Source organism: Etheostoma spectabile, chromosome 11 (genome assembly GCF_008692095.1).
Source record: "Etheostoma spectabile isolate EspeVRDwgs_2016 chromosome 11, UIUC_Espe_1.0, whole genome shotgun sequence".
In the NCBI taxonomy this organism is placed as follows: Eukaryota; Metazoa; Chordata; class Actinopteri; order Perciformes; family Percidae; genus Etheostoma; species Etheostoma spectabile.
In genome coordinates, this window is record NC_045743.1 from 8,957,701 (window position 1) to 8,972,896 (window position 15,196).

The 15,196-nt window shown below is 38.9% G+C and overlaps 1 protein-coding gene across 1 annotated transcript; it reads right to left on the minus strand.

Moving 5' to 3' along the window:
- Nucleotides 1–71: 71 nt before the first annotated feature.
- Nucleotides 72–8,256, minus strand: gorasp2 (golgi reassembly stacking protein 2). Its single transcript, XM_032528976.1, has 10 exons — nt 8,027–8,256; nt 5,518–5,598; nt 5,218–5,421; nt 4,874–4,960; nt 4,655–4,785; nt 2,916–3,039; nt 2,701–2,830; nt 2,493–2,576; nt 2,243–2,359; nt 72–1,315 (listed from the first exon to the last, which is right to left on the minus strand). Exons 1-10 carry the CDS (start codon nt 8,087–8,089, stop codon nt 1,095–1,097), a joined length of 1,242 nt encoding a protein of 413 aa, XP_032384867.1. The 5' UTR covers nt 8,090–8,256; the 3' UTR covers nt 72–1,094.
- Between the last annotated feature and the right edge of the window lie 6,940 nt (nt 8,257–15,196).

The following is a 15,196-nucleotide window of genomic DNA, read 5'->3' on the forward strand; positions in this document are numbered from 1 at the left end:
GTGGGGACCACAGGCAGAGATAGAGAATCTGTTTAATCAAGTTAATGATCACTTAACAAATTATTTTTTGTACAAAATCCGAAGTTTTATATTTTAATGCCTGCAGCAAGCAAACGGCACAAACTGCTTTTCTGAAGAAAAATCCCCGATTGTATATCCCCCAGAAGACCTTCAGTAGTTTACAGAGCCACTGAAAGGTCACGGTGGGATTTTGAGAGGCTGAGCTTTATTATGAATGTGGTAGACCACTGCTGGTTCTGTGTGTGCACCCTCAGCTGTGTGTGGCTCAGGTACAGGTCTCTGTTATTGCAGCTGAATAGATGACTAGCAGAGCTAGTTGACCTAGCTCCCAACGCTTGCTGCCAAGACTGATTGGGAGAGACTGCTTTTGACTGTAGCTGTGGGATGACAGCCTTGGCCGTTATCACCACAGCCAGGGGTATACTGTTGGAGCTTGACCTTATGAGAGGAGAAATTGGCAATTATATTTCCTTTTAGTAGAATCTGCATATTTCCCTGTGTTAGAACTGGACCAGACCAACACACAACAGTTCCTTTAAATCAGAACAGCTGCAAAAATAAAAGTTGGGCGGAAAGGTAGTTCAAGAAAATGAATTCCTATTGTGACCCTTCGAGGGCTCCGTGGGAATTTAATCACTGAAAGATACTGATGTGCACACTTACAGTATAAGTAACCGGTTTTCTACATATTTTATTATAAATATATTTATATATTTTTGTTTTTAAGCCAAGCCCAAAAAAAAAGCCCTATTCTCAGGTATGAACTGTTGTTTTCATAATTGTTCAGTTCAGAAAATTTGAATACCGCTGAGAGGTTTGAATGTTCCTTGTCATTTTCCTTCTCCTGCCATCAGCAGGGCGGCGGCGGCTGCTGCTGCTGCTGGACACACATTCACACTTCATGTGAGAATGCCAGCACAAGGTTTCAGTATCCTCGAAAAACTGCTTGGACGAACTTTTAAAACAATCCTTACAATGTGCGGGTGCAATTTGTCAACTGCGTGGTGCAGCTAATAGACCATCTATATTTTGAGACTTGAGAGTATAGTGACAACCTTAAACAATGTTCTCTGCTAAGATGAGTCTGCAGTCATTGTGATATTTATTGATTCTGAGGCCACTGATGATAGGATGGGGATTGTCGTCAAACCGTTCATTCGGATAGTGGAGAAGGGGTACGTTGTATGCTGTGTTACAGCAGGAACTGCATCAGCAGTGTTCGGGGGAAGAACAAAGTCAGACGGTTGCAGAGTTAGACCAGGGACCACAATCGGCTGGGTGAGTGATGGAAGACCTGCGGAACACAACAGAAACTGTAACCTACTACTGCATAGACTTTGAAGTTATTACAGTATAATACCCCATTTTAAAATATTCAACATTTTTAGTGATAGCTTTGTGTTTAGATGTGGCTAACTGCCTAGTATTATTATGATGAATCGCCTTCATTCCTATGCTACATTTCCTGGAGAGGACACATCTCTGATGTAAAAGGTTAAATTAACTCATTGTTGAATTGAATCTGACAATACAACATTGTTTTAGTGGAAAAAGCTTGTACACGTGTCTACAAACCTTTTCAGAACTACAGATTTGTATTTCTATAACTGTTATCCAACAAATCCCATAGAAAAATCAAAACCAACCCCCAAACGTGACATGTGGCCGTAAGACAATTTGTTCCTAGGCAAGGCAGCTTTATTTGTATAGCACATTTCAGCAACAGGGCAATTCAAAGTACATTTTACAAAAACGATTAAATTAAAAACAGATTAAATATGAGAATAGAAGTTGCAATGCAGTATAAGAAATTCATCTTTAAAACGGGGGTAAGAACATTGTACTTTTTAGCAAACAATACTAACACATTTGATAGACTTTAGTTTACTGAGCACAGCTGCAGAATGGTTTATAGGTGATTAAATCAAAAACATTAGTGCCTATGTATATCTCTGAGGGAAATTGTCACTGTGCAACAGTGTAGCTCACTGATGTGTTTTTGATAGTTGTTGGACAACAATGGAGGTCTATGGCAAAGAGGAATGATTTATACCATGCTTTGTACTACACATGCACTACTTGTTAGTACAATCAATGCATACTAGGTTTTGGTGTTTTCATGGGATTTATGGACGATAACTAAATAGACTAAACACCAAACTTATTGTTTTAAGATAATTTACAACTCACCCAAGCACATCCTAGAAGAACAAAACAGTACCTGCATGTTGTAATCCACCAACTCCAGGTGGCAATACGTGGCCCATGTCTGGCAGGGTGATATTTAGATTTGGTAAATGAGGAAAGGTTGGAAGATCTCCAGCAAAGGGCATTAAACCTGTGCAACAAATATCATAAATAATAGACAATTCTAGGTTAGCAGGCTCATGTCCTGAAAGTTTGGCTTCAGAGTAGCTAGCTTTGGCACCACACCACGGGGTCTATAACCTCCTAAAATAATTTCTACTGACCTGGTAGAGTGGCAGCAGGATTGACAGACAGGGGAGCGCTTTGTAAAGAAGGGCTGTGACTGGACAGTGGGACGGTAGAAGCGCCTGAAACCATTTTTAACAAAACCTGAATTGTCTGTTTACATGGTTTACATTGTCTGCAATAGCTTGGTCAACCTAAACAAACGTTCAAACAGGATGTTTTGATCTGTCAGCGATCATAGTGTACCTTTCTGTAGATCGCTAACGACGGCGGTTAGGTTAGAGCTGACTGACAAGCCGGCGAGAGACCGCTCTGATCCAGTCGAAGCAGAAGACACAGCAACTGGAACCGTTGGAATAACAGCAGAGAGATGGACCTGGTAACCAAAAATTATGTTATCTCTCAGTAAATTTTCACACAAGCTGGAAACTATTATTTCTTTGTTTAAAGTGCTGAGTTACCTCTGTGAAGCCATCTTTAGTTGGTTCACTAGGAGTCTGTGCAGGGAAACTGATATTCTTGCCCTCTCCAAATGGTAGTATAGGTATCCTGTGCAGGTAGCCATAGCCAATCCCACATCCTAGACTAAAGAGACCAAAATACTTTGAGGAGAAATGGTTGAACACTTCAAAGTAGCCTTAAAGCTCCTGCTCCTTCTGTCGCCCCCACAAGGAATTCAAAATAATCACAACAATACTATTGGCGCCTTCACTTTATGCCACCCCCACCCCTCTTCCACACAGTTGCTAAAAGCTTTTAACATGTCAAATCAAAACGCACATGGAGGATTAAAAAAACATTATGGACTCTTCAGAAGAGGTAATTATCTTATATTTTTATGTCCTTTTTGTCTCCATAGCTGAACGCTGTTGTTCTTCTGAGCAATAATATAACAATCATCACTCAAGCTTCTAAGCTTCTGGCAACACCATTTTTTAAACATAGCCAAACTGAGAAATACAGAGGCAGTAAAAAATGATTTTGTGGTGCGGTTAGGCTTAATTCGCTTTGTATCAACTCATTTGGCAATGGCTTGAATGTAACGGACGTTCATTATTATAAAATTGTTGCACACTATAGCTTTAAAGATTACATAAAATTAAAAAAACTTCCTCTCTGGGGGAACCAAATGACAAGACGTGACTTTAATGGTCCAATATGTAATATATTTACTGTAATAAATCAAAAAATGACCCCAATGCATCATCAGATATTAAGGAAACATGCTAATTTGAAAGACTATCATTTCTGACAACAATGCTAATGCCTGTATTTTCTCCTTTTTTAACTTCCGTTCGGTGACGGAATTTCTTTTTTTTGGGGGGGGGGCTGGTGTTGTTATCAGGGTGCCCCGTTGGCAGCCAACCGGTTGTCAGATTTGTCTGTAAAAACTTAAACCCACCCCTACAGTGTAAAAGTAGTAAGCCGAAAGCAGCAAACAAAAAACCCCAAAAGGAGATACCCACCTAAAAAAAGAAACTGGCAGTTTCTACAGTTGGGGTTGGAGACGTCAAACCCCGGTAAATATGGAGGGTGTATTGAAGATTTAAAGAGCCAGCTTTTATGACTGTCAATATAACCAGATCTAACGTTACTACCGCTCCTGGAGTAATGTCTGGAGATTGAGACAAACATTGATCGTCTAGCCTGCAACTCGTGACTTCAAATCGAGGAGGGGCCGGGTAGATGACTTCCAGATTTGAATTGTACTGCAAGTAAATTTTAAAAACTAGCTTCAATTACATATGCCCTTAAAAAAAATTAATTGGGTTTGTTGTTTGGTTAATCGCGTGCTAAAATAACCCTGTATACCAAAACTGTGTTCTAAGACGTTTTTAAAATATTGAAATTTAAAAACGGGAAAAAAACCACAAAAAATGACCAACCGACCCAAAATCTACTTAAACAGAGAATCTCAAATTAAACATAAAACCCTCTATTTTTTCAAGTGGAAAAGGTTCGAGCAACCTGTAAATGTGCTATTAAGTGATGCTAAAGGGGTAGTGTAGTCCTGAGCAAGGTTGAGGACTAGACGTCTACCTGGAACATTATTTCATCGTACTGTATGTGCCTTAGCCAACTGAGCCAGTCCAAAAGGACTGTTCAATCCGTTCTTAAAGGGTTTGCCAAAAGTATTCCTAACTGATAGAAAACAATCTATGGCTTTCTGGCTACACAAGTAAAATACAGACCGTCTCACCTGCCCTCTCCACCCCAGTCACAGTTTGGAGTGATGACCACCTCCCGGCAGTTGTCTGTGTCTGTGTTGTAAACATACAGCTTCAACTCCTTCCCTTCATAGGTTTCAACCACGGAGAACAGATCTTCAGTCTGATAGAGCAGAGATACAAAGTCGGGTCAACCTGTTGCAAACTTCAAGTTAAGGTTCAACGTTAATACTGATCTGCAAAGCAAGTACCTCATTCATAACAGTGTCCGCTCCTATGATGTAGTCAGTGTGGGACCTCAAACCAGCCAGGGCTGCAGGAGAGTTTGGTTCCACTTCCTGAACTCCAACAACATGTATGCACATTTAGGTGATGGCAATAACTTCTGAAAAAGCTTATTTATGTTCATCTTTGAATGTGATTTTACACTTCTGTTGCTTATTACTTTTAATGAACAATTTGCAATTACATGTATAAATTACAGATACAACCTACTGTATATATAAAACATGTTAAGTATGTTTTGCCAAATCTGCAATGCAGTATACAGTATTTGTCAACCTTTCAGGATAATTCCTCATCAGACTGCACTCACCAAGACATGCCAAACATTTTCATTGGCTCCTTCAAAGCTGCAGAAGCGAATGCTGACTCCCAGAAGGCCCTGGCCACCCCACATGTTGCTGGGTGTGACTGTTGTCTCCCTCACTGCCAGTGTCTTGCTACTATATAACAGTATCTTGATGGGCCTCTCCACATTCATCTTCAGCAACTCTTTTAGGGTGTCATTGTCCTTGTTCTATCAGATATCAATGTTTAAATCATATGTCATAACACAGCAAAGCAGGTCCAATATCTGCAGCAAGTTTTTATAATGTCATATTAATAAACATACCAGTCTAGTGTCACAAATGGAAATGAGGAAATCAAAGAATGGCTCTAGTCCTGCACATTGACCGGGGGAATTCTCCTGCACCTATAAAATCATAAAGATAGGAAAATAAAGTCTTACAAACAGTGAAAATATGGTCATACACCTATGTGAAATTGGGAATTATAAGATGTAGCTAGGGGATGAATAATTACAGCTGATGGTCAGAAGGTAACAGTTAAAGCCAATGAAATATCAGGGAACTAAATAAGGCGGGTATGGAAGAAACACAAAGAGTAAAAAAAATTATCATAATGCTGGAATGCCATCATCTGCTGGATGTTTACACTCAGTGGCCGCTTTGTTAGGCCAGCACATCTGCTTGCACAATATCTAATCAGCAACTCATTACAACAGTGCTAGTATAAGAGCATCTCTGAACGCCACCACGCGGGACCTGGGAGCAGATAGCTACGGCAGCTGAAGACCACAGCGGGAAACTGAGGCTACACTGGGCACAGGCTCACCAAAACAGGACAGTAGAGGACTGGAAAAACCTTTTCTGGTTTAATGAATATCGATTTCTCTGGTGATTGAAAATGTCAGGACATCAACCCTATTCTCAGTCTCTCAAAAATCAAATGGTTGAGAGCAAGGGTTCCCAACCTGGGGGTCAGGACCCCTCAATTGGTCACGAGATACTTTCAAAGTATTATGTATAATTGTTTTCATTTAAAGAGATTAATATTATGAAGAAAGTGTTTTGTATGATCGGTGAAGTATTAGCCATATGTCTTTTTATGAAGGGATTAAATAGAGTGAGACAGTTAATTCTGGAATTTGTGATTTAGACTAGTCCTACATGTATGATCTGCATAAGATCTGTAGCTACATGAACTAATTAAAATTGCAGTTGTTTTTTATGTAGCCTAACGTAACATGAGGGATTATGTTGTGGTAATACAAATTGAGATGGTGGTCTGTCATGATGACTGAACTGATGAAACTGATAGTGGAAAAGAATATTATAATGGCATTGACAGACACAGTATCGCCCACAAGGCACAATCCCTTCTATAGAACTCCCCCTACAGCTTTGGAATAGATATTTGGCAGTGCCTATGTTTACTTGTCTCCGTCAGTCTGTCGTTTTCCTCTTTCTCTGTTCCTCCAACAATTCTTTCCTAAGTTTTTATTCCTTTTTGCCGGCTCAGCCCTGACGATAGTGTGAAAAACTCAGAAAAACTCCATTGTGTTAGCCGGTTCCTTAATGGGCGTATGTGTGCAGGGCCGTGAAGCAATTCGTTACATCGCAAGAACTGAAATCACGCGATACTTCCTGACGCTGAGCCCGGCTACTTGCCAGCCGAAAGATGCAAGGGTTTTTTTTCGCTCTCAGGCACTAGGGGGGACCGAGACAACCACCATTCAACTCAAAAAAAGTCATATTACCATTCAAATGACTCCGAAACTGCATAGTTCCCCTTTAATGCATGGATCTTCAACAGGGGGTCCAGGACCCCAAGGGGACACTCCAAATTATTGTTAATTTTTGAAAGTTTTTTTTCAAAAATTAAAGTCTTAAATTAAATCAAAATTATTAGCAAATATAAAACCCCACTGCTTACTGGCCTATAGGTAAGTGTAGGTAGTCACTAATGCCACCACAGGTGCACTCTTAAGGATTCACTCTGCCACATGTATGTTTAACATTAGAAAATCATTTATAAAATCAAACAATTATTAAGCTATTTTAATAACTTAGTATTCTATGCAAAAAAAGGAATGCATGAAGATTTTAGGTCAACCTACACTTTATCAATGGCCCAGTTTAATATGCATTATTTATATATATATATATATATATATATATATATATATATATATATATATATATATATACATATATGTAGTAGGGGGTTCCTGCTCTGTCTCTCTTTCAGTGAAGTGGTCCTTGGCTTGAAGATGGTGAAGACCCTTGCTTACCCTTAATAAAGTCAGGTCAGGGTTGGTCTCACAATGAAGTTGCTAAAATAACTAAAAGTCTCTGCAGACTATTCCCTGATATTTTGACTGTTGGTCAGTCAAATCAAGCTATTTGAATATTTCAACTTTGGAGAGATATTTTGGGCATGTTTCACTATTTTAGAAACGATGAATACAGAAAATAACATCTATGGTCTATTGGACACACCCCTCTTCACTATATTCTGGCTAACGTTAGGCTGTAAATAGGAAATCGTCTGATGTTGTTATAACGGCTGCGTACCTATGCTGCTTGACTAACTACGTCGTCATGTAAATTATGCAGTTTTAAAACAACCTGACAAATTAGCTAATACATGAATAGGTAAAGACAGTTCACGTATAACGCTCTCACATTTATATATTTATAATAATACACCTAAACGAGTGTGCTAACATGCCTGCTGCAGAGCCCTACTCTCCTGTCCCAGCAGCTAACAGGAGGTCGCCAGCAGTTAAAAAAAAATGAAAAAGATGCGTTTCACCGGGACGTGAAAACTGCTCTTACTCTGAGGACGTGGTAGCCTTCAGTTCCTCCACCCGGTATGTCGGCGCTTTGAGAGCCTCCCATGTTTCCCTGAATGTGTGTATCAGGGTGGGCTAGCTCCACAGCCTGGTTAGCAGGCGACACTTCGCCACAACATCACAGTGCCGTGTTTTCGTTTTGTTTTTTCTTCCTGCAGTTCCTGGTTCCCCGAACTTCCGCTGTTGCGCAACCCTGTTTTTTTAAAATAATTTTATTTTAGTTGACAAAGTGCACTATGCAGAGTCAGAAAAGCAATACTAGCACATGAACAACAGGTGTATAACCGTATGGAGATGCGCAACCCCTGTGTGGGAGCATAGACCGTATATTATTAACGGTCTATGTGTGGGAGCTGCCTGATGAGTGATGACAGCATGTGAAATGCAGAGTAACTAATCTTACCTAGGCGTGGAGGCGTGATAACTGATCCAATTAACATTCTTCACCGAGTTCCAGCTTTTACCTTTTGGTAGAAGATTCAGAGGACAGCAGACCGAACTATTATAAACGTTTCTGCCTTTCATGTTCATTACAACTATCAGTGCTAACAGTTAGTGAAGAATGTTGGACAAGGTGGTCGCCATTGTCAGAAGTTGTGTATGTGTGACTTAGTAGTTAACTAGTATCCATAAGTCGTTGTGTGAGTTGTGTTGTATTGTACTGTTGAGCTTATTGCTTCATGCTTTTTGTTGCATGAAGTTATGTGATGTTCACATAGCATGTATGACTTCATCTTCTGTGAAACTGCAGTACGGGTCCAGAATAAATTTTCCTATGGGACAACAAAAGTATATCTTATCTACTCTTATTTTATCAGCTGCGTGCACAATAGCCTACTGTATGTAAACTTGGAGTTGACATAGACAGTGCAGGGTCAGTAGCGGGTTCCACAAGGTTTGTCTTCATGGGAAAATTGTAGTTCATAAGCTAGTCTCCAGGTATTTTAAATGCTGACCACTTAAATGAAAAAGGTATTCATATTGTTTGTTTAAACTAAGTCAATGCACAGAACTTATAATTCAAAAAATCATGGCTGGGGAGTCACGTGATCGGCTCGACAGAGATGGTGGCTTATAGCTCCCGACCCAATTTTACCAAATAGTTGTGTTATATAGTTCCAAATCTGGTATTCTATAATCTTGTGTTCGATAGAGTAATTTAAAGCAGAATGGCAGACAAGAACAAAACTCAACGCGGCGAAACGATTGCCATTGCAAAGGCATCACTGGAGAAACAGAAATGCTACTTCGAACCACGTTTTTCTCAGATTCAGATTCAACAGGTGGGGATCGACAACGACAAGAAGCTAACCGCTAAACATGGAGCTAGAATTGTTTCCTTATTATTTGCGAGAAAATAAATGATCTGAGAGAAAAAAAATGCTTGAGAGAAAAAGTATATACACTGAGAGAGAGAAATAAATTTGAGAGAAAAAGTTTTCATACCAATAGCAAAAAAAATCTCTCTCAAAATACTTTTTTAAACTCTTAAATATATTTTTTGGGCTATCAGTGTGAAAAAATATTCTCTAAAAAAGGATTTCTCTTAAAACAAAAAATCTCTCTCAAAATACTTTTTTAAACTCTCAAATATATACAGTATTATATATCGGTGTGAGAAAAAAAATTCTCTCAAAACGTTTTTCTTCTCGCTCTCAAAATCTAAGTCTGCTCTCAATTTAATTTTTTGCTCTCATCACAGGATTTTTCTCTCAAATTGAAATTAGTGTCATGGGCGGGGCCACGTTCCTATTGGCCAGTTGGGTGAGCACCGTCTTGTCTTGGGAGTCCATCTGAATCATTACACCATTGTCACCGTTATAGATAGATAACTAGCAGCCAGCCCACTTCTAAATAAATACCTTTTAATTATCTAAACACTTTTTAACAGTCAAACTGAAGCACTGGCGGTGAGCTCCAGGTCCTGCAGCTGCAGACGGACCACCATAGATCGAATGTGTTCTGCAAGTCAGGGAATGGTAACAAGCCAACCTTGCTAAAAATGTCTTTTAGACAACAAACTCCCCTTTTTTCCCATTATGGGGCTGTTATTGGCCTACCACCAATAAGGAGTGCTGCATTATTGAATATAGGAGGAAAAGTGTTCCAGTTACAAGCTACACGGCAGCATGTGAGATAATGGAGCCAAAGCGTAGTTGGCACTGTTTGTTAGAAAAATTTGCAAAAAGAACATCATGGAGTGACCAAGGTTTTGTCATGGCACCTTCTAAGGTACGCCAGCAAACAGATGAATCTGGATTAAACCAGGTGAGGAGGGGCCTCAGCACAAAGGACCAGAAATAGTGTATGAAGTTGGGAACTGAGAGGACACTCTCCTCTTTCCTTCTCTGTAGAGTAGACGTCTTGAGCCGCTTGCCTTTCCAGATGAATTTAGATACTGCTGATTGTAATTTACGGCAATAGCCAGCAGGAGGGGAGAGAGGTAGCATAGAGCTCAAAAAATTAATCCTGCGTAAAAATAAATGTTCTTCCTTAAAATACAGTGGGGATGAGTATAGACACCCCTATGTTAAATTCCCATAGAAACAGGCAGACCATTGGCATGGTTCTGATTCAGTTACCCTCATAGCCGGTTTGATTTGCATTGAGAGATGATTTTATGGAAAGTACCCCATGCCTATCTCTATGTATGGTGAAGGGTATGTGATGATGTTGGGATATTTTAATTCCAAAGGCCAAGGGAACTTTATCAGGATGCATAGTATCCTGGATCCATGAAATAACTGGCCTTTAAAAATGAAAATCTGCTCATCTGGGGTGTACTCATGCCCCCTGTATTTTAAGGAAGCACATTTATTTATGTATGCTACATTATTCATTTTTTTATTAAGACAATAAGATCTAATTCCAAAAGATGATTTTTTTTATTCCTCTTTTTTAGTCAACTCAAGCAGGGGTTCCAATACTCACGAGCATCACTGTAGCTGAGCGCTATCAGTGAAAACCTCAGCTTTTATTCAGATTCTAGCTGCTTTTGATTTGATTGTATAATCATGTCAGAGGAGAAACGAGAGTCAGGAGAGATTTAAAAGAATAAAATTGTGTCTTTGATCAAACAGAGATAATAAGGGATATCATCAGTACTTTAAAGAACATGGGCTCAAGGAGTGGATTAATGTATATATAGTTGAATGGTGCAGCAGCTCTTATCAAATAATTTGAAATAAACTTGCACAGCATTATGATTCTCCTCATCAATCATCAGTTATGCTGTCAGTCTATGCAGGAGAGCTTTGTGTCTTTGCAGGCTGGGCTGGATGATACTTTAAGCTTAAATTGCATCCTTATTCAAGAGCAGATTAAGCATTGTGGGATGTATTCTGACAATTATATATATATTATATATATCATAGATATATTCTGTTCTTCTTGACACTGTGATCTGAGCCAACATTGAGATTCATATAATCACATCAAAATAATTATTTTACTATCCTGCTTAAAATGATGACAGAGAAAAAGAAAGAACATTCTTAATTGATTTCACTGGAAATTAGAAATAAAATGTTCTGTACACGTACATCTTGGAAAAAATGACATATTCACCAAGACAAATACAAATGAGTGAGTAGCCCACTTTAATTACAAGACTATTTAATACAACAAAGGGATTAGTCTAAAGGCTTGACGTGCAGAACATGAACAACATCTTGGTGAACAGGTTGATTCGATTGGTTATTGCGTATAATTGGTTAATACTACAGCCTCAAAATCCACCAATTAACTGCACCAACATCGCTGGAGACACTGAGGCAACACATATTTATGTTTTAGCTCACAAGACAAGGATCTTGAAATCAGCTCAGCGCGAGGAATAATTTCACCCTTTTCCCAAATTGAGACAGGATTCACCTTGGTAGAAAAACAATATTGTTCTCTAATCCTTTCAGTTTCTAATGGAGCATAGATTATCAACAATGGCTCAAATCTGGATACACCCTAGGTTACCTTCACGTGGGCTTTCAAAAGCAATTAGAGGTTAACCTTTTCATGTTACTTGATCATCCTCATTTAACATTTAAGGAAAGAGCTGAAGTGTAAAACTAAAGTCTGTTTCTGAACATAAAAACAAGAACATACAATAACTTGTGAAGCTTCTGTGAAGGCACACAATGGCCTGCCTGTTTATGAAATGTTTAACATTCACATAATGCTTGGTGCTTATTTTGTGATCAATTTGTTTAACTGTAAAATCTCAAAATCATCTTGGACTTGTTTCCATCATTTGAGATTGTTGCATCTCTTCTATTATTGTGTTTAGGATATAGTATAATATATAGTATATTTCTAGCCTACTTTGACATTCATTATTATCAATTCATTCATTTTTTTCTCTTTATTATAGACGGCAATGTCCAAGTTTAGACAGGGAGCTGAAGCAACTAGTTGATTAACCGATTAGTTGTTTGACACAAAATTAATTGTCAAGTATTCTCATAATCTCATAATCATTTACGTTAGTTTTCAAGCAAAAAACTTTTTCAAAGTTCCAGCTTCTTCAATGTGAGGATTTGCTGCTTTTTTTTTTAAATCCGCAGATTAATCAATTGTAAAATCAATAATTAGTTGCAGTTCTAATATCAATACCATACAAATTTGAAACTTACATCACTCATTGGTCTATTAACAAATCTTCTTATCTATTATCTACAACCAGTGAGAAATAAATTTCACATGGTGACACTTGCTCCTATAGGAAGCAGATAAATAAACTCTGTATTTCAGAAGGAGCTTGCTGACGCCTTAAAACTCCGTGATCATCATTCTGGATAGCTCTCTCAGATTTATACTTCTTCAGTTCTCCACAGAATTTACAGCTAAAGCTGCAAAGCACTGTATTTTAGTTCAGGTATTTATACCACAAGTCTGGTGATGCCAGGAATACATTAACATAGTGGCCAGAAATTGAAATGTCCATAATTTGATAAAATATCTAGGTCCTCTTGCCTGCTATGGGTCGTCTAATAAATACATGCTCCGTGCTGACATAATGCACTCTGTTGTGCTGGGAGGCAGAGATTAAATGCTAAGTGAATTAGAAAAGCCTGCTTTAAGATGACAGAGCAGCAGAGGAAAACACCAGTACAAGTCACATCATTATTGTTGTTGTATATCATTTTAATGTCAGCAACATCAGACACGTTTCCTGTCCTGTACTACTGCCTCAGGAAAGAAGCTTTAGAACACTATATTACTGTTGTGTGCTTAGAGGTTGTTTTGTTCATTTAGCACGCATGATAGCAATCACCACACAGAGACTTGGTTAGCTGCAGTGTAATTGTTCCTGGGATTATGGTTATTCCTTTAGAAAAATGTCCAACAGAGACATTTACTAACAGCCTTTTAACTTTAACAAGTGCTACATTAGGTTTACACTCCCCAGCCATGAAGACAGCCAGACAAGCGACAGTCTCTGGACTATTAATCTCCTGCTTAAAATGTACTTTCTGCCAAGATTAATCACGCTGTGGACACACAGTCAATAAGAGGAGGCTATTTAGATAAGTGTAACCAATTATAATTACCTTAGAAGTCAGAGGCCTGTTACAATTGATTCTGTTTTTTTTAATATCAAGCACGCTTGCTATTTGAATTTAAGAACAAAATGAGCAGATTGCAGTGGCAAATAAACACCTTATAACACAAGAAAACATAAATATTGACCTTTACAACAACTATTTGAGCTAAAATGCTGCCAATGTTGAACTGGGGATTGTTACGTGAATACGGTTGAAAAGGTTTTTAAAAAGAAAATAATTTTCAGCCTAAATTGTGGCAAGAGTTGCATGTATGTATTAACAATTTGTGGAGAAGAGGAAGGGGGAAGGGCTGGCAAGCAGCCCGCAGTCAATATCATCATCATCATCATTTCATTAGACTTGCCTTACACAATGGGAACGTCAGTATCTATCAAGAAGCCAATGTGGCAGTGATTCCCAGGGGTGGGAGATATATTTGGCTCTTTTGGAAACCACTGAGGAGATTCGAAAATATATAAAGGAGAGCAGTAACACAGCTGAGGGTGGATAGATGGGGGAGTGACCTAATGTGTGTGTGTGTGTGTGAGTAAAACTTTGATTTAACCTTAATATATTCCCAAAGTGTGTCCTTAATGAAAATATAGTTAACACACAAGAAGAAAAAAGGAAATGCAACCAGCTCAATGAATGGGATGGTGCTGTGCGTGCGTACTTGCTTATGTGTGTGTGTGTGTCTGTCTGTGTGTGTGTGTATGTGTGTGCGTGCGTGCGTGCATGTGTGTGTGCGTGCGTGCGTGCGTGCGTGGTGCGTGCGTGTGTAAGGTGTGTAATGGAGGGTGAACTGACTAGTGCAGAGACAGACATTAAGAGTTTCACAGTCTGGTGTTCAGAGCCAGCCCAGCCACCCCTCCAGAGACAGAGGCTACTGCTAAAACAAAACTGCGTCAGCCCCTTATTATTTTACTGGCCTGATCTCATCTTGATCAAATTTTAATCATGCTCCTAATTAGAATTGAAGGAGATACTGTGTGTTGTTTAAAGTGATGAACCCCTTAAAATAATGCTATCAATTTTATTTTCTAACCCAGCTACAAACTTCTTCTTTTCAAACTTTATTTACCATTATATACCAAATAAAAAAAAAACTGACTGATATTTGTATACTTATACTTGAGTGGCCATTTGTTACTACTCTGACTGTGAAAGACTACTGGAGCTGAAGGCCTGCTTTCATTTGCATTCGATCAGTATAAGATCCTCCAACACCTGCTTCCAAATTAGCCATGTCATTACGTGTTGGCACGTTTAACCTTCACTGACAATGCAGAGCAGCAAAAAAATAAAATAAAAAATCACTCTCCCTTTAGATGTGGGAAGTTGTCAGGGTATATTATTTCTATTAGCCCATTATGTGAGTAGTTATCTGTTTAATCCTCTGTTTCTTGTAACTCTACAGCAGCCAGTGACACAGAGTCTGTAATGATCGCTGCACTGAAGCATGAAACAAAGAAGCAGCGTCTGCCCTGGTGGAGGATGGGAAGAGAGCCAGTCCCTCTCTGGCTGTGTCGAAATAAAACCCAGCCAGGCAGAGCCTTGAAATAGGAGCCTAAGAAAAAAATGTTGAGAATGCACAGTCTAATGCTTTTTATGAT

Coding starts and splice junctions, on each gene's coding strand:
- gorasp2 (XM_032528976.1), bottom strand. CDS start 8,089: ATGGGAGGCTCTCAAAGCGCCGACATACCGGGTGGAGGAACTGAAGGC. Junction 4,786..4,873: donor CGGACACTGTTATGAATGAG/GTACTTGCTTTG, acceptor CTGCTCTATCAG/ACTGAAGATCTGTTCTCCGT. Junction 1,316..2,242: donor TGGTGGATTACAACATGCAG/GTACTGTTTTGT, acceptor TGTGTTCCGCAG/GTCTTCCATCACTCACCCAG.